The sequence below is a fragment of the Amblyraja radiata genome, chromosome X, assembly GCF_010909765.2.
Source record: "Amblyraja radiata isolate CabotCenter1 chromosome X, sAmbRad1.1.pri, whole genome shotgun sequence".
In the NCBI taxonomy this organism is placed as follows: domain Eukaryota; kingdom Metazoa; phylum Chordata; class Chondrichthyes; order Rajiformes; family Rajidae; genus Amblyraja; species Amblyraja radiata.
This window is the reverse complement of record NC_045999.1, coordinates 6,280,291-6,303,626: the sequence shown is the minus strand read 5'-3', so window position 1 is coordinate 6,303,626 and position 23,336 is coordinate 6,280,291. Positions and strand designations below refer to the sequence as shown.

General features: G+C 50.8%; 1 protein-coding gene across 1 annotated transcript; it reads left to right on the top strand.

The window, feature by feature from the left end:
* Window positions 1-6,089: 6,089 nt before the first annotated feature.
* Window positions 6,090-22,815, top strand: LOC116968160 (protein FAM169B). The gene is made up of 8 exons (XM_033014792.1): window positions 6,090-6,238; window positions 10,929-11,056; window positions 12,549-12,648; window positions 14,301-14,386; window positions 17,564-17,735; window positions 18,209-18,394; window positions 21,515-21,643; window positions 22,519-22,815. The coding sequence occupies exons 1-8, from the start codon at window positions 6,214-6,216 to the stop codon at window positions 22,545-22,547; spliced, it is 855 nt and encodes a 284-aa protein (XP_032870683.1). The 5' UTR covers window positions 6,090-6,213; the 3' UTR covers window positions 22,548-22,815.
* Window positions 22,816-23,336: the final 521 nt, after the last annotated feature.

The window sequence follows — 23,336 nt, the reverse complement described above, 5'->3', positions numbered from 1 at the left end:
CTCGCACAAGCAGGCTGAGGAACAGCTTTTTCAACAACACCATTACGCTGCTGAACTCACAGTCCCGTCGCTAGCTATCTTTACTCTCCCATTTGTATACAGTTATTTAATAATAATAATAATGGATGGGATTTATATAGCGCCTTTCTAATACTCAAGGCGCTTTACATCGCATTATTCATTCACTCCTCAGTCACACTCGGTGGTGGTAAGCTACTTCTGTAGCCACAGCTGCCCTGGGGCAGACTGACGGAAGCGTGGCTGCCAATCTGCGCCTACGGCCCCTCCGACCACCACCAATCACTCACACACATTCACACACAGGAAAAGGTGGGTGAAGTGTCTTGCCCAAGGACACAACGACAGTATGCACTCCAAGCGGGATTCGAACCGGCTACATTTGCCTATGTACCAGTTTTAATTCATCCACAATCCACACATTGTTAACCAGTATTTTTTATTTTTATTGTATGCTTATTTTGTATTTTTATTTTTACTTCTACTATCTTGCACTATGACTATGGCCAGACGCTAAAGTTTGCAACTCATTTTGTTCCTGCACTTCCAGCTGGTACCAGCAGATGCTGATGGGGAGCAGGATACAACTCTATTAACTGAGGGCTGGTTGATCTCTGAAGAGACACACACACTCTCTCTAGCCCCCCCACCCCCACATCCACCCCTTACATTTAAACGCTGTCCCCCTTAGAGGACTTAAATATTTACTTATTACTTAAATATTTACTTTCAAGAAACAAATCAGTTCCATGTGACTTTTATTGCAAGTCTAAAATGTAATTATCATGCATTTGTTCGCACTTCTATGACCACTTGGTGACTCAAACATGCTTCAGATCATTTAAGACAATGCTATCATCTCCAAAGTCGAATGCTCCACACTAACAGTTTAGAGATACAGCTCTGAAAGAGGCCCTTCGGCCCACCGAGTCCGTGCCGAGGAACGATCGCACCTACGCTAGTTCTATCCCACATGCCAGGGGTAATTTGCAGAAGCCAATCTACTGACAAACACGCACTTCTTCGGGATGTGGGATGAAACTGGAGCACCCGGAGAAAACCCACGCAGTCACAGGGCGTACATGCAAAGTCTGTACGGACAGCACCCACGGTCAGGATCAAACCTGGGTCACAGGAGCTGTGAGGCAGCAACTCTACCGCTGCGCCACTGTGCAGCCAAGTCATGAGGGAAATATATAGGGGGAATGCACTACTATTTTACCCAAGGGAGGGCAGTCAAGGACTAGCGGGCAGGGGTTTAAGATGAGAGGAGAAAGATTTGAAAGGAACCTTGAGGGGCCATGTTTGCACACAGAGGGTGGTGGGGAATAGAAACATAGAAAACAGGTGCAGGAGGAGGCCATTCGGCCCTTCGAGCCTGCACCGCCATTCAATATGATCATGGCTGATCATCCAACTCAGTATCCTGTACCTGCCTTCTCTCCATACCCCCTGATCCCTTTAGCCACAAGGGCCACATCTAACTCCCTCTTAAATATAGCCAATGAACTGTGGCCTCAACTACTTTCTGTGGCAGAGAATTCCACAGATTCACCACTCTCTGTGTGAAAAAAAAAAAAATCTCATCTCGGTCCTAAAAGACTTCCCCCTTATTCTTAAACTGTGACCCCTTGTTCTGAACTTCCCCAACATCGGGAACAATCTTCTTGCATCTAGCCTGTCCATATCGAACCTGGGTCTGTGGTGCTGTGAGGCAGGCAGCAACTCTACCGCTGTGCCACCCCGCCACCCTTTCACCGCCTGGCGTGAGCTCGAGGGGTCTCTGCGAGGCTGCTGTCAGTGGGCAGCTGTTGCAGCATCTCCAGTATGATCGTCTGCAAGGTCTTGCCCAGGGTCCTGAGACCACAGCCAGCGATCGCTTCAGGGACGTAAATGATCTCCTGCCTCCGTGGAACAGAGAGAGGTAATAAACAAAGCCGCACAGGTACCTGAGGAAGAGATTGACTTTCTTAGACTATAGAGACACAGCGTAGAAACAAACTAGCACACTAGTGCTATCCTACACACTAGGGCCGGTTTACAATTTTACAGAAGCCAATTAACCTACAAACCTGGATTTATTTTTCTTTGTATCAAAAATATTTTATTTGATTACGAACATAATTGAAAAACCAAAAAAAACCAAAACCGTGGTGACACCCATCACCATATTTCAAAATCAACAAATTATTCAGACACTGAATTCCAAACAATCATGTTACACATATACTCATAACTACTATACAACGATGTCCCTCTCTAACATCACCCGGGCACGGACGTAACCGCGGTAAAGGGGCAAGCATCGCGCTTGGGCACAGCCCTCTTCCGCCTGGTGCCGTGACTCGTGGATGGCCAGCTTGGCCAGGCCTAGGAGCAACCTAACCAGGACATCTTCAGCCCTGCCCACTCCCTAGATCCCGTCTCCAGTCGTCTGGTCGCTGACAGCGGAGGCGCTCCTCCCCCTACGGACCCTAGGTGGAGTGGAGGCGCGACGTGGACACGCGGGTGGAAACCGGAGAAACCCCACGCGGGAAACTCACGGGGAGAAGGTACAAACTCCCGTAGTCAGGATCGAACCCGGGTCTCTGGCGCTGTAAGGCAGCAACTCTCGGGGGAAAGCTTTGGGAAAGTAGGTACCCCGCTGATGAAGAATATTCAGATGAAGATCAGATGTAATGTAAACAAATAAATTGTGGAAATAAATGATCATATAAAGTTTTATTTTAATGTCGATCGTTTCACTGTTAATTTGGTCAAATTATTTAAACAATGAGTGAATTACTTATGATAATGGCGTGCTGGTGAATGACAGTGCGACAGTCCATCCACACACATCCATCCGTACGCACACTTCCATGTAAGCACACACACGCACGCATACATGCACACATACATCCACACACACACATACATCCGTACGCACACTTCCATGCATGCACACACACACACGCATACATGCACACATACATCCGCGCACACACACACACACATCCATCCGCACGCAGACACACATGTACACATACATCCACACATACATCCACACTTACATCCACATTTTCGATGATCAGCCCACAGCCTAAAAGTGATGCTCACACACCGGGAGATTATTACCAATACAGTAAACCTTCATCTTAATGATTCTATATTGTTTCTTAAACAGTTATATACACCAAGTTATTTAATCCCCTGGTGATTAACCCCTTTCCCCACAAGTCATTGACCCACAGGTTATTTGAACCAAGTTAAATCCCCCTGGTTATTTACCCAGGGATGTTGTTTTCCTTCAGGTTATTTACCTCTTATTTATCCCAGGTAATTAATTAATGCACAGGTTATTTGATCTACCTGGTCCGTTCAGGACAATTTAATCCAGTTATTTACCCCATCCTCCAGGTTGTTCCCCAGTCATTTGCACCCATTATTATTTACCCAGATGTTTCCCCCCCACATTATTTACCCAGATGTTTCCCCCCCACATTATTTACCCAGATGTTTACCCCCCCACATTATTTACCCAGATGTTTACCCCCCCACATTATTTACCCAGATGTTTACCCCCCCCCCAAGATTATTTACTGAGGTTATTCCCCTGTTATTTACCCTGGATTATTTACACCCAGGTTAATTAACCCCAAATTATTCACTACTGTGACTCCGGAATTATTTACCCCCTGAGTTGTAAACCTCTCACATTATTTACCATAATTGACCCCCAGGGTAGGGATTCCCCAGAATGAGGACCCCCACTATGATGGAGACACAGGAGGGACAGACTCGGAGGGACACACAGAGGGACCCCACAGGAGTGTGACACAGTGATGAGACACAGGAGGGAGACACAGGAGGGACACATGAGGGGGACACAAGGAGGGAGACACAGGAGGGACACAGGAGGGACACAGGAGGGACACAGGAGGGACACACAGGAGGGACACAGGACGGGGACACAGGACGGGGACACAGGACGGGGACACAGGACGGGGACACAGGACGGGGACACAGGACGGGGACACAGGACGGGGACACAGGACGGGGACACACAGGAGGGACACAGGAGGCACACAGGAGGGACACAGGAGGGACACAGGAGGGACACAGGAGGGACCCACAGGAGGGACAGAGGAGGGACCCACAGGAGGGACCCACAGGAGGGACCCAGGAGGGACACAGGAGGGACACAGGAGGGACACAGGAGGGACACACAGGAGGGACACAGGAGGGACACACAGGAGGGACACACACACACACAGGAGGGACACACAGGAGGGACACAGGAGGGACACAGGAGGGACCCACAGGAGGGACTCCACAGGAGGGACCCCACAGGAGGGACCCAGGAGGGACACAGGAGGGACCCACAGGAGGGACACAGGAGGGAGACACAGGAGGGAGACAGGAGGGACACAGGAGGGACCCACAGGAGGGACACAGGAGGGACACACAGGAGGGACACAGGAGGGACCCACAGGAGGGACACAGTAGGGACCCACAGGAGGGACACAGGAGGGACCCACAGGAGGGACCCACAGGAGGGACCCACAGGAGGGACACACAGGAGGGACACAGGAGGGACACAGGAGGGACACACATGAGGACCCACAGGAGGGACACAGGAGGGACACAGGAGGGAGACACAGGAGGGAGACACAGGAGGGAGACACAGGAGGGACACACAGGAGGGACACAGGAGGGACACAGGAGGGACACAGGAGGGAGACACAGGAGGGAGACAGGAGGGACACAGGAGGGACCCACAGGAGGGACACACAGGAGGGACACAGGAGGGACCCACAGGAGGGACACAGGAGGGACCCACAGGAGGGACCCACAGGAGGGACCCACAGGAGGGACCCACAGGAGGGACCCACAGGAGGGACACAGGAGGGAACAGGAGGGAGACACAGGAGGGAGACACAGGAGGGACCCACAGGAGGGACACAGGAGGGACACAGGAGACACAGGAGGGAGACACAGGAGGGACCCACAGGAGGGACCCACAGGAGGGACCCAGGAGGGACACAGGAGGGACACACAGGAGGGACCCACAGGAGGGACCCAGGAGGGACACACAGGAGGGACCCAGGAGGGACACACAGGAGGGACACAGGAGGGACACAGGAGGGACACAGGAGGGACACAGGACACACAGGAGGGACACAGGAGGGACACAGGAGGACACAGGAGGGACACACAGGAGGGACACACAGGAGGGACACAGGAGGGACACACAGAGGGAGACACAGGAGGGACACAGGAGGGAGACACAGGAGGGACACAGGAGGGACAGGAGGGACACAGGAGGGACACAGGAGGGACACAGGAGGGACACAGGAGGGACACAGGAGGGACACAGGAGGGAGACACAGGAGGGACACAGGAGAGACACAGGAGGACACAGGAGGGACACAGGAGGGACACAGGAGGGACACAGGAGGGACACCAGGAGGGACACAGGACACACAGGAGGGACACAGGAGGGACACAGGAGGGACACAGGAGGGACACACAGGAGGTGACACACAGGAGGGACACAGGAGGGACACACAGGAGGGAGACACAGGAGGGACACAGGAGGACAGGAGGGACACAGGAGGGACACAGGAGGGACAGGAGGGACACAGGAGGGACACAGGAGGGACACAGGAGTGACACAGGAGGGGACACAGGAGGGACACATGAGTGACACAGGAGGGACACACAGGAGTGACACAGGAGGCACACAGGAGGGACACAGGAGGGACACAGGAGGGACACAGGAGGGACACAGGGGGACACACAGGATGGACACATGGAGGAGACACAGAGGGACACAGAGGGACACAGGAGGGACACATGAGGGACACAGGATGGAGACACAGGAGGGACACATGATGGACACAGATGGACACATTATTTACACACATTATTTACACATTATTTACACATTATTTACACATTATTTATACACATTATTTACACATTATTTATACACATTATTTACACACATTATTTACACATTATTTACACATTATTTACACATTATTTATACACATTATTTACACATTATTTACCTCCACCCTCCAGGGTTATTGCCGCCCACATTCATTACTCCCTGGGGTTAGTTAGTTCCTCCCCTGACGGAGTTGTTTACCCCGGGGCCGGTGATTAACTCCACGCCCCGGTCCGGGCCCCGCTGCTGTTTCCCCGCCGCTGATGGAGGCGACGGCGGCCGCGGCAGGTGAGTCCCCCGCGTCCCCGAGCCTCCGCTCCGGCCGCCGGCGCCGGGAGAGGCCGAGGCTTCAGCGCGGGGCCCTAGGCCGCAGGCCGGGGCTCGGTGTCGGCGGGTTCGAGCCTGGCCTCCCCTCCCTGGGCCTGGGGCCTGGGGGCCTGGGGGATGGGGCCTGGGGCCTGGGCTGAGTGAGGGGGTCCCTCTGGTTCCCCTACTCTGGGTAAAATACTCTGGACATCCACCTCATCTATTCTGCCCTACTTTAACAAAAGGGAACAATGTTGTCAGAATGGAGTTATTGCTTTATTTAGGGTGTTTGAGAAATGCTCCACACACTGGGGAACAAAGCAAGTCCTTCTCTGGGTACAATTTGATAATATTTATACCAGAGAAGTAAGAAATTCCATCACTGAAAGAAAAACACAGTTTCCTCATTTACAAGAAAACTCCTTTCTGTCAGTTGCTTCCTTGTGTCAATGTAGGGCAGAATTCCTCTCATGATAGAAACATAGAAACATAGAAACATAGAAATTAGGTGCAGGAGTAGGCCATTCGGCCCTTCGAGCCTGCACCGCCATTCAATATGATCATGGCTGATCATCCAACTCAGTATCCTGTACCTGCCTTCTCTCCATACCCCCTGATCCCCTTAGCCACAAGGGCCACATCTAACTCCCTCTTAAATATAGCCAATGAACTGGCCTCGACTACCCTCTGTGGCAGAGAGTTCCAGAGATTCACCACTCTCTGTGTGAAAACATTTCTTCTCATCTCGGTTTTAAAGGATTTCCCCCTTATCCTTAAACTGTGACCCCTTGTCCTGGACTTCCCCAACATCGGGAGCAATCTTCCTGCATCTAGCCTGTCCAACCCCTTAAGAATTTTATAAGTTTCTATAAGATCCCCTCTCAATCTCCTAAATTCTAGAGAGTATAAACCAAGTCTATCCAGTCTTTCTTCATAAGACAGTCCTGACATCCCAGGAATCAGTCTGGTGAACCTTCTCTGCACTCCCTCTATGGCAATAATGTCCTTCCTCAGATTTGGAGACCAAAACTGTACGCAATACTCCAGGTGTGGTCTCACCAAGACCCTGTACAACTGCAGTAGAACCTCCCTGCTCCTATACTCAAATCCTTTTGCTATGAAAGCTAACATACCATTCGCTTTCTTCACTGCCTGCTGCACCTGCATGCCTACTTTCAATGACTGGTGTACCATGACACCCAGGTCTCGCTGCATCTCCCCTTTTCCTAGTCGGCCACCATTTAGATAATAGTCTGCTTTCCTGTTTTTGCCACCAAAATGGATAACCTCACATTTATCCACATTATACTGCATCTGCCAAACATTTGCCCACTCACCCAGCCTATCCAAGTCACCTTGCAGTCTCCTAGCATCCTCCTCACAGCTAACACTGCCCCCCAGCTTAGTGTCATCCGCAAACTTGGAGATATTGCCTTCAATTCCCTCATCCAGATCATTAATATATATTGTAAATAGCTGGGGTCCCAGCACTGAGCCTTGCGGTAACCCACTAGTCACTGCCTGCCATTGTGAAAAGGACCCGTTTACTCCTACTCTTTGCTTCCTGTCTGCTAGCCAGTTCTCTATCCACATCAATACTGAACCCACAATGCCGTGTGCTTTAAGTTTGTATACTAATCTCTTATGTGGGACCTTGTCGAAAGCCTTCTGGAAGTCCAGATATAACACATCCACTGGTTCTCCCTTATCCACGCTACTAGTTACATCCTCGAAAAATTCTATAAGATTCGTCAGACATGATTTACCTTTCGTAAATCCATGCTGACTTTGTCCAATGATTTCACCACTTTCCAAATGTGCTGCTATCCCATCTTTAATAACTGACTCTAGCAGTTTCCCCACCACCGATGTTAGACTAACTGGTCTGTAATTCCCCGTTTTCTCTCTCCCTCCCTTCTCAAAAAGTGGGGTTACGTTTGCTACCCGCCAATCCTCAGGAACTACTCCAGAATCTAAACATGATGTTGTACACCTCTGTACAAGGCCGGCCTTAGGAGGCGTGGGGCCCAATTGGGAACCATTTTGGTGAGCCCAGGTTCCCAGCCAAGGTCTGTAGAATCATAGAAATACAAATTAAGTCTATTATAGAATTTATACCTCCATGGTAGAATGGAAAGTAATATAAATGTGCGCTTAAAAAGTGCCTGCGATTTAATGGACCTAACAGATCTAGATCTAAGCTACATTTCAATATCAAATTGCATACATGTAAGCCTACAAGTAACAAACAAAATTGTAGATCACCTATGAAAAGTACATAGTTACAATACTACTTGTTTTAGTGACTGTGAAATGGGGAAAAAAAAAGTGATTTAATTAACTAGATCCTGGAAAAACAATAACCAGTGAAAAACCAGTCCAGGCATTAAATTTTGGGCTTCAGCCCCATCCTACCCTTTGGGCTTCTACCCCCATCCTAACTTAGTTGTGTGTGTGTGTTAGTTGTGTGTGTGTGTGTTAGTTGTCTGTGCGTGGTGTGTGTGGGTGGGAAGGAGAGAAGGGAGGGAGAGAAGCAAAGATCCTATAGCGGAGATCTTTGGAGAGAAGGGAGGAAGGAGAGAAGGGAGGGATGTAGAGAAAGAAGGGAAGGAGAGGAAGAAGGGAGGGAGGGAAGGAGAGAAGGGAAAAGAGAGAGAGGAAGGAGGGAGGGAAGGAGAGAAGGGAGGGAGGGGAGGGAAGGGAAGGACAGAAGGGAGGGAGGGAGAGGGCTGGTGGCGGGAGCGGATGCCGGGGTCAGGGCGGATGGGTGTGAGCTGAGGCCGAGGTTTGTAAACGTTGCTCCAAACCCCGGCCTGTATTGTTCACCGCGTCTCCCCGGGGAGAGAGAGGGGTGGAGCCGGAGCTGTGTGCGTGAAGCACGGCGACTGGAGGGGCTGGAACGCTGCCCCTGGACCGTGAGGGAACGATCCACCTCCCCCTCTCCCCCTTCTCCATTCACCCCTCACACCCCCCACCCCATCTACCTCTTTCTTTCCCCCTCCACTCACTCTCCACCTCACTCTCCACCCGGGGAGCGCGGGGCCCCCTTAGGATTGGAGACCATGGAGTGGGGATGAGGGAGCCCCCAAACCAGGGGGAGTGGGGACGAGGGAGCCCCCCAAACCAGGGGGAGTGGGGATGAGGGAGCCCCCCAAACCAGGGGGAGTGGGGATGAGGGAGCCCCCCAAACCAGGGGGAATGGGGATGAGGGAGTGTCCTAAAGCAGGGATGAAAGGATCACAGTACCTAGATCCATCGGTCGTGTGGGGATCCATCTATGCTCCCCCACCAAGTCACGGTCCATCACACAACAAGACGCTGGTTCGAGGGTCTGTCCCACTTGGGCGACCTAATACGCGAGTTCTGGCGAGTTTGCCCTCGACTCATACTCGCATCACGGGGTCCGAGGAGGTCTTTGTAAAAGCCTTGTCCCACGGTACGAGTTCATTCCAAGAGCTCCCCCGCGTTTACCCTGTTTCGAACTCGGAGGTTTTCGGTAATGGGCGCTCTTCGGTACTCGGGGCTCTCGTGGACATTTTTCATCATGTTGAAAAATCTTCACGAGTCTTCCCGAGCTTACCTGCCGTTAGCGAGTCTTCCCGAGTACCTGCCGTTAGCGTTACAAGCCGCTAAGAGACGTCCCCGAGCTCCGACGTACCCGCTACGTTCATTCTCCGTGCTTACCACGAGTTTGATTTTTTTAAATCTCAGGAGAGCTCTTGGAATGAACTCGTACCGTGGGACAGGGCCATTACTCTCCTTCATGCTCGAGAGTAGTCCCCGTGTACTCGAGGCCTCAGCTAGGTCGCGGCGAATTTTTCAACATGTTGAAAAATGCTCACGAGTAAAAAAAGGTCGCCATGGAATAAATCGATCCTTTTTTTACTCGTAGGTTTAGTCGTAGTAGGTCGGCATGTTAGTCGTAGTTGATCGAGGGTAGTCGAAGGTAGTCGTAGATAGTCTTCATCATAGTCGAAGGGAGGTTGAAGGAGATTGAAGGAGATCGTCTTCACTCTCCACTATTCGGTGTCCAATTTTCCCAAAGTTAGTCGTAGCTTGTTGTCTTCTACATAGTCGAAGGAGGTCTTCAACGTGACATTTTTCCAAACTCTCCTCAACTCTTCTAAACATTGCCAATTAGGTTGCCGCAGTGGGACAGCCCCTTTAGGTGGAGTAATCTTGTGGTTATCTCAAATTAATAATATTGACAATGAATTGATACCGCAAAGTGTATACCATGTATAAAATCATGAGAGGACAGAATCTCTTGCCCAGAGTAGGGGAATCGAGGACCAGAGGACATAGGTTCAAGGTGAAGGGGAAAAGATTTAATAGGAATCCGAGGGGTAACTTTTTCACACAAAGGGAGTGGGTGTCTGGAACAAGCTGCCAGAGGAGGTAGTTGAGGCAGGGACTATCCCAACGTTTAAGAAACAAGTTGGACAGCTACATAGATAGGACAGGTTTGGAGGGATATGGACCAAGTGCGGGCAGGTGGGACTAGTGTAGCTGGGACATGTTGGCCAGTGTGGGCAAGTTGGGCGGAAGGGCATGTTTCCACACTGTGACACTATGAGTATTTTCACTGCCGCTGACTGGTTAGCACACAACAAAAGCTTTTCACTGTACCTTGGTACACATGACAATACACCATACTGCTCTGCCTCTTTAGAGTCTTGTTCTCTGGTCGATATTTTAACCGATGGTGACTGGGATCGGCTGACACGACCAACTGAGGATTACCTATCGCAGCTCAGCGAGGAATCCACTGAGGTCTTCCGTTTAACCAATGGAGAACAGGTACCAGATCCCTTCCACAGTCCTGTGAGTGATTGGCTGACCGGGGACCAACTAATGGGCCAGATATCCAATGAAAAATATTAAAGCAAATTTAAATAAAAACAATCCCCATTTTTCCAAATGTCTTTCATTCAATTGTTACCGGTGGCAAAATTTGGTAAAATACGACATAGGAGGTATTAGTGCATGGGACCCAATGAGTCATAGAGTCGTACAGCGTGGAAACAGGCCCTTCTGCCCATCTTGCCCATGCCGACCAACATGTTCCATCTACACTAATCCCACCTGCCCATATCCCTCCAAACCTGTCCTATCCATGTACCTGTCCAAATGTTTCTTAAACGTTATGATAGTCCCTGCCTCAAATACCTCCTCCAGCAGCTTGTTCCATACACCCACCACCCTTTGTGTAAAAAAGTTGCAGCTCAAGTTCCTATTAAATCTTTCCCTCCCCCCCTCAACTGAAACCTATGTATGTCCTCTCGTTCTTGATTCCCCTGCTCTGGGTAAAAGAGTCAACGCATCTAGCCCATCTCTTCCTGTCTTGATCTTATACACAACGTTATAAGATCATCACACATCAATGCTTTGTCAAAGGCAGAGGTGTAAGTTCTGCGGGAGGTGAGGAAGGTATAGGATTTTAGGGAGGAAATTCCTGAGCTTGGGATCTTGGCACGGCTACTGCAGGTGGTGTCCTGGATCTGAGGTGGATGATGAGATTGGAATTTCACTATCCATGTTCTCCAAGGATGCTGCCTGACCCGCTGATGCTCCAGCATTCTGAGTTCGTAAGGTCATTCTTGGCCACAGAAGGCTGTGAATGCCAAGGCAATGGATATTTTTAACGCACAGATAGATTCTTGATTAGCAGAGGTGTCAGGGTTTATGGGGAGGAGCTTAGGAGGGAAAGATAGATCAGCCATGATTGAATGGCGGAGTAGACTTGATGCAATTAGAAACATAGAAACATAGAAAATAGGTGCAGGAGTAGGCCATTCGGCCCTTCGAGCCTGCACCGCCATTCAATATGATCATGGCTGATCATCCAACTCAGTATCCTGTACCTGCCTTCTCTCCATACCCCCTGATCCCTTTAGCCACAAGGGCCACATCTAACTCCCATTCTGCTCCTATTGCATGCCCTTACGAACTCAGAAAGCTGGAGCATCAGCGGGTCAGGCAGCATAGGTGGAGACCCGAAACGTCACCCATTCCTTCTCTCCAGAGATGCTGCCTGTCCTGTTGAGTTACTCCAGCATTTTGTGTCTATCCAGCTATTACCTGCCACCAGGCTTGGCCCTCTCTTCCTGTGTTCTTATCCCCCCCCCCAACCACAATCAGTCTGAAGAAAAAGCGTGAGCCGAAACCTTACCTGCCCGTGTTCTCCAGAGACGCTGCCTGACGGGATTGCACGCAGCGTCAATGCTTTTCACTGTACCTCGGTACACATGACAATCAGCTGAACTGATCTGAACTCTGTCTGCCTTCCCAGCTTGCCATCACCCCATCATCTGTGGCCTTCCTTAATCTGTTCGAGGACTGCGTTGAACAGCGGATACTGGCCTTGCTGAATCCGCAGGATCACAAGACGGGTTAGTGCCTCCTCCACGGGCGCGTGACCGTTACAGAATGGGGCACCTTCCGCCCATCCTGCCCCTGCTAGCCCTCTGAAAACTCACCAATTTTGCACCAGCCATTTCTCCTGCAGCATAAGGCGGCACGGTGGCGCAGCGGTAGAGTTGCTGCCTCACAGCGCCAGAGACGCAGGTTCGATCCTCACTGCGGGTGCTGTCTGTACGGAGTTTGCACGTTCTCCCTGTGTGTAGGATTTTCCCAGTGCATGGGTCATTGCTGGTGGACGCGGACTTAGTTGGTGGGGCCGAAGGGCCTTGTTTCCACGCTGCATCTCTGAAGTCTAAAATCTTTTAGATTTCGACCCAAGTGCTGTGGGAATAGATCCTTTTCATTCACCCGAGCAGCTCACATGAAAGGAAGGGAGGGCCAAGACAGTGAGAAGATGTGGATGGTGTACACGTGAGGCAGCAGCTCTACCCGTTTCCTCAAGTTTCTTGATGCTGAATGTCCAGAACAAGGGGTCACAGTCCAGAACAAGGGGTCACACAGTTTAAGGATAAGAGGGAACGTGCCAGACTGCTGGAGTTCACAGAAGTCGTCGTAAGAAAACTTACAAACTTCTTATAGAAACTTACAAAATTCTTAAGGGGTTGGACAGGCTAGATGCAGGAAGATTGTTCCCGATGTTGGGGAAGTCCAGAACAAGGGGTCACAGTTTAAGGATAAGGGGGAAATCTTTTAGGACCGAGATGAGAAAAACATTTTTCACACAGAGAGTGGTGAATCTGTGGAATTCTCTGCCACAGAAGGTAGTTGAGGCCACACAGTTCATTGGCTATATTTAAGAGGGAGTTAGATGTGGCCCTTGTGGCTAAAGGGATCAGGGGGTATGGAGAGAAGGCAGGTACGGGATACTGAGTTGGATGATCAGCCATGATCATATTGAATGGCGGTGCAGGCTCGAAGGGCCGAATGGCCTACTCCTGCACCTTGTTTCTATGTTTCTATGATTCAGTCTCCTCCCTGCAATACCTGGTCACAACCACTAGATGTGAGCAGAGAGCCACGAATATCAACTTGATCTGCGAACCCATATCTGCCCAGATTGGAACCTCTACAGCGATTGTCAACTTTTCCCCTGGGCACAATACCCAGATTAATAACTTTGGAGATACAGCGAGGAAATGCCCTCCTGCCCACATAGTCCACGCTGACCAGTGATCCCCCCCTTACACTAGACAGACATAAAAACCTAGAGTAACTCAGCAGGTCAGACAACATCTCTGGAGAGAAGGAATAGGTGACGTTTCGGGTCGAGACGTCTCAGGCCGAGATCATCTTCTTCAGACTGATGGTCAGGGGAAAGGGAAACGAGAGATATAGACGGAGATGTAAAGAGATATGGAACAAATGAATGAAAGATATGCAAAAAAGTCACAATGATAAGGGAAACAGGCCATTGTGGGCTGTGGGCTGTGAAAATGTTACAGGCGATGAGACTGTGAATGAGTTACAGAGAAGGGTTTTCTGCGGTCAGGTTTTTCCTCGCCCCCGACGCTCCAGAGTCATCGTAAACTCTCCCAGGTTGTCCCACCTCCTTGCCCTCGACCCGAGGCCTTATTTGCGCTCTCTATCTCTGAGACTCTCTCTCGCTGTTGCTGTCTTGCAGTGATTGCCGTCTACCTGGGGCAGGGCTGGTGCTCGCTAGACCAAGCCTTGAGGACGTCCAAGCGAGGGAGGCAGGAGCTGGTCCAGGTGAGTCTCGTGGTAGTTAATTGGTCAGTCCAGGGGCCTCACAACCTCCGCATGTTTACCAGAGTCTACCGCAGAGTGGGAGACATCTCCTCAGCCTTCTACCCCATAGGTTACCTCCCCCCATCCAAGATACCTCCAATGAGGCTCGGTTCCTACACCAGTATGACACCTCCACCATTGATCCTCACGGTGGCACAGTGGTAGAGTTGCTGCCTCACAGTGTCGGAGACCCAGGTTCGATCCTGACTCCGGGCGCTGTCTGTAGGCGTTTGTACCTTCTCCCTGTAACCAGCGTGGGTTTTCTCCGGGTGCTCCTGATTCCTCTACACTCCACAAAGACGTGCAGGTTTGTAGGTTTATTGGCATGGTATAATTGTAAATTGTCCCTAGTGTGTGTAGGATAGTATTAGCGTGCGGGGATCACTGGTCAGCGCAGACTCAGTGGGCCGAAGGGCCTGTTTCGACGCAACTAAACCTCTAACAAGACGAGGGTAGTCCATCAAGGCAAGATACCGCCACAGTAGGAAGGTACCTTATTTGGAGACCCTCCGACTGTCCTTGATCAGACTTTACTGGCTTTACCTTGCACTAAACGTTATTCCCTTACCATGTATCTACACACTGTAAATGGATCGATTGTAATCATGTATTGTCTTTCCGCTGACTGGTTAGCACGCAACAAAAGCTTTTCACTGTACCTCGGTACACGTGACATTAAACTGACCTAGACCTGAACTGGGGCACCTCTGTCGAGGCAGATAACTTCCATTGAGAGAGGCAGGTTGTCGACATCAGCCCAGCTCCCTAGGACCGAGGATGTCCGCCCCTCATTGGGAAGCAGCCATTAGCTGTGATCCTGTGACTGCAGGATCCTGATGGGGCTGTCCCACTGTACGAGCCAATTCAAGAGTTCTCCCGAGTTTCCCCTGATTCGAACTCGGAGAATTACGGTAATAGCCACTCGTAGGTACTCGGGGCTCTCGTGGACATTTTTCAACATGTTGAAAAATCTTCACCAGTCTTCATGAGCTTACCGCGTTTCCCGTGTACCTACCGTTAGCGTTACGAGCCACTAAGAGACGTCCCCGAGCTCCGACGTACCCGCTACGTACATTCTACGTGCTTCCACGAGTTTGATTTTTTTTTTAAACTCGGGAGAGCTCTTGAATGACCTCATACAGTGGGACAGGCCCTTTAGATATCCTGGATGGTCCGAAGACCAGTTGTGGTCTCACTAGGGCTCTGTACAACTGCAGAAGGACTTCTTTGCTCCTTTATTCGATTCCTCTTGTTATAAAGGCCAACATGCCATTCCCTTTCTTCACTGCCTGCTGTACCTGCATGCTTACTTTCATAGACTGATGTACAAGGACCCCCAGATCCCGTTGTACTTCCCCTTTTCCCAACTTGACGCCATTTAGATAGTAATCTGCCTTCCTGTTTTTGCTGCCAAAGTGGATAACCTCACATTTATCCACATTAAACCTCATCTGCCATGCATCTGCCCAACCTGGCCAAGTCACCCTGCATTCTCATAGCATCCTCCTCACAGTTCACACTGCCATCCAGCTTTGTGTCATAGAAACATAGAAACATAGAAAATAGGTGCAGGAGTAGGCCATTCGGCCCTTCGAGCCTGCACCGCCATTTGATATGATCATAATAATAATAATAAATTTTATATTTAATGGGCGCCTTTCATACAAAATCTCAAGGACACCTTACATAGTAATCGGAATAAAAACATATAATCGGAGTAAAACAAGTAATTAAAGACATCACAATGACACAAATTAAAAACAGAATTCAATCCAAAAACAGAAAATCAAAAACAGTGTGAAGAGAGAGCAGCGGCAACCAATTCGTGCCAGCGTCCACTCTCCCTTCACGGCATCCATCTTGGACATAGACCTACAAGACTACAGTTAGACAAAAAAAAAATCATCCCCCCACAGTGGATAGCACTGTGGAGGAAGGCACAATGTCCAGTCCCCACCCCTTGTTCACCCCAAAGTCAGGCCTATTGGGGCCACCGCAATTGCATCTACGGAGGCCCGATGTTCCTGGCCGTTCTCACCGGGTGGTCTTGCCCCGGCGTCGGGAGAGTCCTCTCGGCGGCTGGGCCACCTGGAACGGCCGCTTCTTGGTTGGAGCCCGCGGCTGCCGAAGCCGACAAGGCCGCGCCGGTTTGGCGCTCCCAGGCTCCAGATGAAAAAGTCGGCGACCGCTCTCCTCACTGCCGCCTTGCCGCCTCTACGCACGCCGCCTCTCCGCTCCGCAAACCCGCAGCCCGGAGATGTTGCTCACGGCGGTCCAGCTCGCCAGAGCTCCAGCGCGGCGACCCAGGCAAGGCATCGCCCGCTCCGCTCCGCTCCAGCGCTCCAGCGCTCCAATGCAGTGCCGCCACGCAGGCCGAGGTGCTGGGTGGTTCCCGCCAAGAAACGGCGCTCCAAGCCCGCTGGTAGGCCACGAGGACGGGTCGACGGGCAGCCCGGAAAAAAGGCTGCCACACCGACCAGGTAGGGACCTATAAATAAAGTAACACCTACCCCCCCACATTAAAAGACCATATCCCCTACAAACAAAAAAACAGGACTCACTAAAAACTTTAAAAAAAACGAATTTAAGACGGACGGCTGCTGCTAGCAGCCGTTCACCAAGATGGCTCCTCCTCCTTGGCTGATCATCCCAACTCAGTATCCCATCCCTGCCTTCTCCCCATACCCCCTGATCCCTTTAGCCACAAGGGCCACATCTAACTCCCTCTTAAATATAGCCAATGAACTGTGGCCTCAACTACCTTCTGTGGCAGAGAATTCCACAGATTCACCATTCTCTGTGTAAAAAATGTTTTCCTCATCTCGGTCCTAAAAGTCTTCCCTCTTATCCTTAAACTGTGACCCCTAGTTCTGGACTTCCCCAACATCGGGAATAATCTTCCTGCATCTAGCCTGTCCAACCCCTTAAGAATTTTGTAAGTTTCTATAAGATCCCCCCTCAATCTTCTGAATTCCAACGTGTACAAGCCGAATCTGCAAATTTGTCATCTGCAAATTTGGGGACTGGAGTGGTGGGTGGGGGTGGTGGATGGAACCGTGTCGCAGGCGGTGGGACCCCCTGGTGAAGCGGTGCTGATGGTGTTGCCCCCCCCCCCCCCCAACCCGCCCCCGTTCTCAGGTGCGGTCGGTCGGGGAGCGGATTGTGCTCTACCTGCTGAACCGGGTGATCTGTGGGAGCAGCGAGCTCCCGGCCAACGTCCTCCCATTCCGGGATCATCCCATCAACGAGTTTGCCAAGATCTTCTGGAAGGACCAAGAAGCTGCCGGGTTTTACACCGTGAAGATGAAAGGTTTGTCGGCGCTGGGCCTGTACTCGCTGGAGTTTAGGAGGATGAGGGGCAGACCTCATTGAAACTTAACGAATAGCGAAAGGCCTGGATAGAGTGGATGTGGAGAGGATGTTTCCACTAGTGGGAGAGTCTAGGGACCAGAGGTCATATCCTCAGAATTAAAGGACGTTCCTTTAGGAAGGAGATGAGGAGGAATTTCTTCAGTCAGAGGGTGGTGAATCTGTGGAACTCATTGCCACAGGAGGCTGTGGAGGCCACAAGTCTGGATATTTTTAAGGCAGGGATGGACTAGTACGGGTGTCAAGGGTTATGGGGAGACGGCAGGAGAATGGGGTTAGGAGGGAGAGATAGATGGAATGGCGGAGTAGACTTGATGCGCCGAATGGCCTAATTCTGCTCCTATCACTTATGAACTGATGGGAGGGAGGTGGGTGAGGTGGATGGTCGGACATCTTGTTCTTGCTTTGTGCCAGCGAGCCTGTGCTCCACCCACACCAGCCGGTGTTACCAGCTGCCCGTCCTGGACACCATCTTTGTCCGCGAGAAACACCGGGGCCGGGGGCTCGGGCGGGAGATGCTGGAGGACTTCTGCGGCCTGTTTCCCGACGGCGAGGAGGAGCTGGGAATCAGCCGGCCCATCTCAGCGGCCATGTACAGAGGTACGGCAATCACTGGCACGGAGTCTCTAGGCTTTAGAACAAAGATTATAGAGCAGAGCAAGATAGACCACTCCTCCGAAATCCAATGGACTGACGTGTAGTACGTAATGGAACGTCACGGCCGCCATTTGTGTAAGCCAAACGCCACATCTTTCTTGGTTGGTTTCTTGGTCCTCCAAAATATTCCAACTGGAATTTAAACTGGAGGTGGTGGAGGGACGGCTTAAGCCAGAAAGGGTTTTTGGGAAGAAAGAGCTACTTTAAATTTAGTTGCATCTGGTTGGGTAACTATAGTTGGGTGGAGATTATTCCATGCTTTAATTGTGCGGGGGAAGAACGAATTGCTGTACACATCTGTCTTTGTAGCTGGGATCACAAATTGGATCGAATGCCCTCGTCTGCTCCTAATTGGTTTGGGTTTGGTGTAGGTCTTGTAGTCTATGTCGAGCTGACCATTTAACATTTTGTAAAAACAGGTCAAACGGTGAGCTTCACGTCTGTCTTTGGTGGCGGGGACGGACTCCACTGTTCTACAATCTGCTCTTACATCAGGTCATGGGGAAAAGCAAAGATACTAGAGGGTCCTCTAATATCTTTGGGGGAAGCGGACATTTCCTCCACTCCTGAGTTGATCCAGGACTGATTCTCGGTCGGTCCCCCCGATACCAGATGAAGGCGGCCGGCGGGAGAGCCTCAAGCGTCTGCCCGCGGTCGGCGCTCCCGAGGGAGGCAGCGGGCAATGCTCCTCTAGTATCTTTGGTGTAATCCGTTCCAAAGATCGATCTGCTCTATCATCTTTGCTGTAATCAGTGTTGCAGGGAACAGTGTTTTATACAGTCCGCAATAACCTACCTGACCTCCCGGTGGCTCAGCACTTCAACTCCCCCTCCCATTCCCAATCCGACCTCTCTGTCCTGGGTCTCCTCCATTGCCAGAGTGAGCAACAGCGGAAATTGGAGGAACAGCACCTCATATTCCGTCTGGGGACCTTGCGTCCTTATGGCATTAACATTGAATTCTCCCAATTTGGCTAGCCCGTGCTGTCTCCTCCCCTTCCTTAACCCTCTAGCTGTCTCCTCCCACCCTCCCATCTGCCCGCCCTCGGGCTCCTCCTCCTCCTCCCCTTTTCCTTCTTTCTTTCCCCACCCCCCATCAGTCTGAAGAAGGGTTTCGGCCCGAAACGTCGCCTATTTCCTTCGCTCCATAGATGCTGCTGCACCCGCTGAGTTTCCCCAGCAATTTTGTGTACCTTTTATACAGCATCGATCACTTCACATATTTAGTTCATATTATTGTAAATTTTATTAATATTATTGTGAATTGCTGCTCATTAAAATGGCGTCATGTCATACCCATGTCATACTACGCTTTTTTCACAGAATGGTGCATCTTGCTCTGCCCTATAATCTTTGCTTTAGACTGTAGCGGCACAGTGCGGAAACAGGCCCTTCAGCCCGCGTATACGTGGCAATAAACTCAACTAAATCATTCCGTGCACAACTACAGTGGGCAGTGCAGAGGCAAAATGCCAGAGCACATCTTCCCGCCCCCCCACCCCCACATCAGTCTGAAGAAGGGTCTCGACCCGAAACGTCCAGCTGTTCCACTGGAGTTCGGTTCCCCTCATTAGCCCAAGAGTGGTGAATCTCTGGAACTCTCTGCCACAGAAGGTAGTTGAGGCCACAGTTCATTGGTTATATTTAAGAGGGAGTTAGATGTGGCCCTTGTGGCTAAAGGGATCAGGGGGTATGGAGAGAAGGCAGGTACGGGATACTGAGTTGGATGATCAGCCATGATCATATTGAATGGCGGTGCAGGCTCGAAGGGCTGAATGGCCTACTCCTGCACCTGTGTTTCTATGTTTGTGTTTACCTTGCCCAGTGACATAACCACGGCACCATTACACTCCGAACATCTGTGCAACATCTGGAGTGCCACCAACCTTCCCGGTTCTTCCGCAGCGACATCCAGCTGCCGTGCCACACCCCCTCCACACCCAAAACTAATGTGAACAGTGTTTAAGAAGGAACTGCAGATGCTGGAAAATCGAAGGTAGACAAAAGTGCTGGAGAAACTCAGCGGGTGCAGCAGCATCTATGGAGCAAAGGAAATAGGCAACGTTTCGTCCCGAAACCCTTCAGGTTTCGACCCGAAACGTTGCCTATTTCCTTTGGGTTTCGTCCCGAAACGTTGCCAATTTCCTTCGCTCCATCGATGCTGCCTGTCCTGCTGAGTTTCTCCAGCATTTTTGTTTACCACAGAATATCTTTGCACTAAATGTTATACCTGTTAGACTTTAGAGATACAGTGCTGAGACAGGCCCTTCGGCCCACCGAGTCCATGCTGACCGACGATCACCACTGTCCTACACACCAGGGACAATTTACAGTTTACATATGCCAATTAACCTAAATTTAAATGTAACTAAATTATTTTTTTAGCTTCGGAGATACAGCGTGGAAACAGGCCCTTCGGCCCACTGAGCCCATGCCGACCATCGATCATCCTACCTCGATGTTCTGCCTCTTTCATACCCACTCCTGCAGATTAGAGGCAATTTGCAGAGGGCCAATTAACCTGCAAGATAGACACAAGACGCTGGAGAGGGATAGACAGAGTTGACGTGGATAAGCTTTTTCCATTGAGAGTAGGGAAGATTCAAACAAGAGGACATGATTTGAGAATTAAGGGACAAAAGTTTAGGGGTAACATGAGGGGGAACTTCGTTACTCAGAGAGTGGTAGCTGTGTGGAATGAGCTTCCAGTGGAAGTGGTGGAGGCAGGTTCGATTTTATCATTTAAAAATAAATTGGATAGGTATATGGACGGGAAAGGAATGGAGGGTTATGGTCTGAGTGCAGGTAGATGGGACTAGGGGAGAATAAGTGTTCGGCACGGACTAGAAGGGCCGAGATGACCTGTTTCCGTGCTGTCATTGTTATATGGTAACTCAACGGGACAGGCAGCATCTCTGGAGAGAAGGAAGGGGTGAAGTCTTGGATCGAGACCTCCTGGCCTGAAACATCACCTGTTCCTCTTCCCCAGAGATGGCGCCTGACCCGCTGAGTTTCAGGTCGAGACCCTTCCACAGCCCTGGACTCAGCTCTTTCTCCCTCTCAGTTTGCCACAGGTATCTGCAGTCTCGACCTGAAGACCAGAATCGCCTGTGGGAGGTGGAGGCTCCAGGAGACTGGAGCCAAAGGGAGAATGTCTGGTTATTGATCCAAATGGGAGACATACCCTCGGCTGGTGAGTCCTCACTTAGTCTGAAGAAGGGTTTCGGCCCGAAACGTTGCCTATTTCCCTCGCTCCATAGATGCTGCTGCACCCGCTGAGTTTCCCCAGCATTTTTGTCTACCCTCACTTCGTTCAGTTTGGAGATATGGTGCGGAAACAGGCCCTTCGCCCCACCGAGTCCGTGCCGACCCGCGATCAGCCTGTACACTATCCTACACAATTGGGGACAATTTACAGCTTTCCATGCCAATTAACCTAAATTTAAATTCAACTAAATTTAGTCTTTAGTTTTAGAGGTACAACGTGGAAACAGGCCCTTCGGCCCACCGAGTCCATGCCGACCAGCGACCCCCGCACACTAACACTATCCCACACGTACTGGGGACAATTTACATTTATACCAAGACAATTAACCTATAAACCTGTACCGTACGCCTTCGGAGTGTGGGATGAAACTGGAGCTTCCTGGAGGTCACGGGGAGAACGTACAAACTCCGTACAGACAGCACCCATGGTCAGGATCGAACCCGGGACTTTGGCGCTGTGAGGCAGCAACTCTACCGCTGCTCCACTGTGCCTTTTAACATAGAAACATAGAAAATAGGTGCAGGAGTAGGCCATTCGGCCCTTCGAGCCTCTATTCACCACCATTCAATATGATCATGGCTGATCATCCAACTCAGTATCCTGTACCTGCCTTCTCTCCATACCCCCTGATCCCTTTAGCCACATCTAACTCCCTCTTAAATATAGCCTATGAACTGTGGCCTCAACTACTTTCTGTGGCAGAGAATTCCACAGATTACTCCAGCACTTTGTGTGTCTTTTTTTGCAAACTGGTTCCTGTCAGAGAATGTAACTTGGTTTTTATTTTGCTAACATTGCAGACTCTTCGGCCCATCCGGGTAGCACCTGAGAGGGTCAAAGGGCAAGGAGGGGAATGCCGGAGTGCGGGGCGACAAAGGTGAAAGAATGGTGGAACCACGACCCGGAAGGTGTTCCCGGGGGAGGTGGTGGTGGAGGCAGAGAGGATCGTCACATCCAAGAGACTTTCGGATAGTTACATGGATATGCAGGGAATGGAGGGATATGGATCTCTTGCAGGCAGTGTTAATCTTGGCATCATGTACAGCACAGACATTGTGGGCCGAAGGGCCTGTCCCTGTACTGTACCGCACAGGGTGGTGAATCTGTGGAATTCTTTGTCACAGAAGGCTGTGGAGGCCAAGTCAGTGGCAGAGATTATGGGCAGATAGATTCTCGATTAGCTCGGGTGTCGGAGGTTATGGGGAGAAGGCAAGAGAATGGGGTTAGGAGGGAGAGATAGATCAGCCTTGATTGCCTGATGGGCCGAATGGCCTAATTCTACTCCTATTCCTTATCACCTCACTGACCTGTGACTGGGAAAGGTGCAGAGAGAGGAGGAGGTTCCTGATGAAGAGATCTTTGAGACATCCCATTGAAGTCGTTTGAATCCACCAGCATGTAGCCCTAGTCACTGAGTGCAGGCAACACAGTGGCTGCCCACATCACCTCAACCTAGGGTGGCCAACTTCCCCACTCCCAAATAAGGGACAAAAGGTCAAAATACGGGACAAATTCCCCACGGCAATTCGTTGACCGACTCGGCCGTGGCTGGGCGGTTGAATGATGAGTTGGCCCCGGGTGCTGGACTGCACACAAAGCCCAGCCGGGGCGGGCCAGC

Bases quoted from the DNA above. Each gene is read 5' to 3' on its own strand.
- LOC116968160 (XM_033014792.1), top strand. From the start codon at position 6,214: ATGGAGGCGACGGCGGCCGCGGCAG. The intron at 6,239-10,928 runs GTGAGTCCCCCG...CTGCCTCTTTAG, and splicing joins GGCGACGGCGGCCGCGGCAG to AGTCTTGTTCTCTGGTCGAT. The intron at 21,644-22,518 runs GTGAGTCCTCAC...CTAACATTGCAG, and splicing joins GGGAGACATACCCTCGGCTG to ACTCTTCGGCCCATCCGGGT.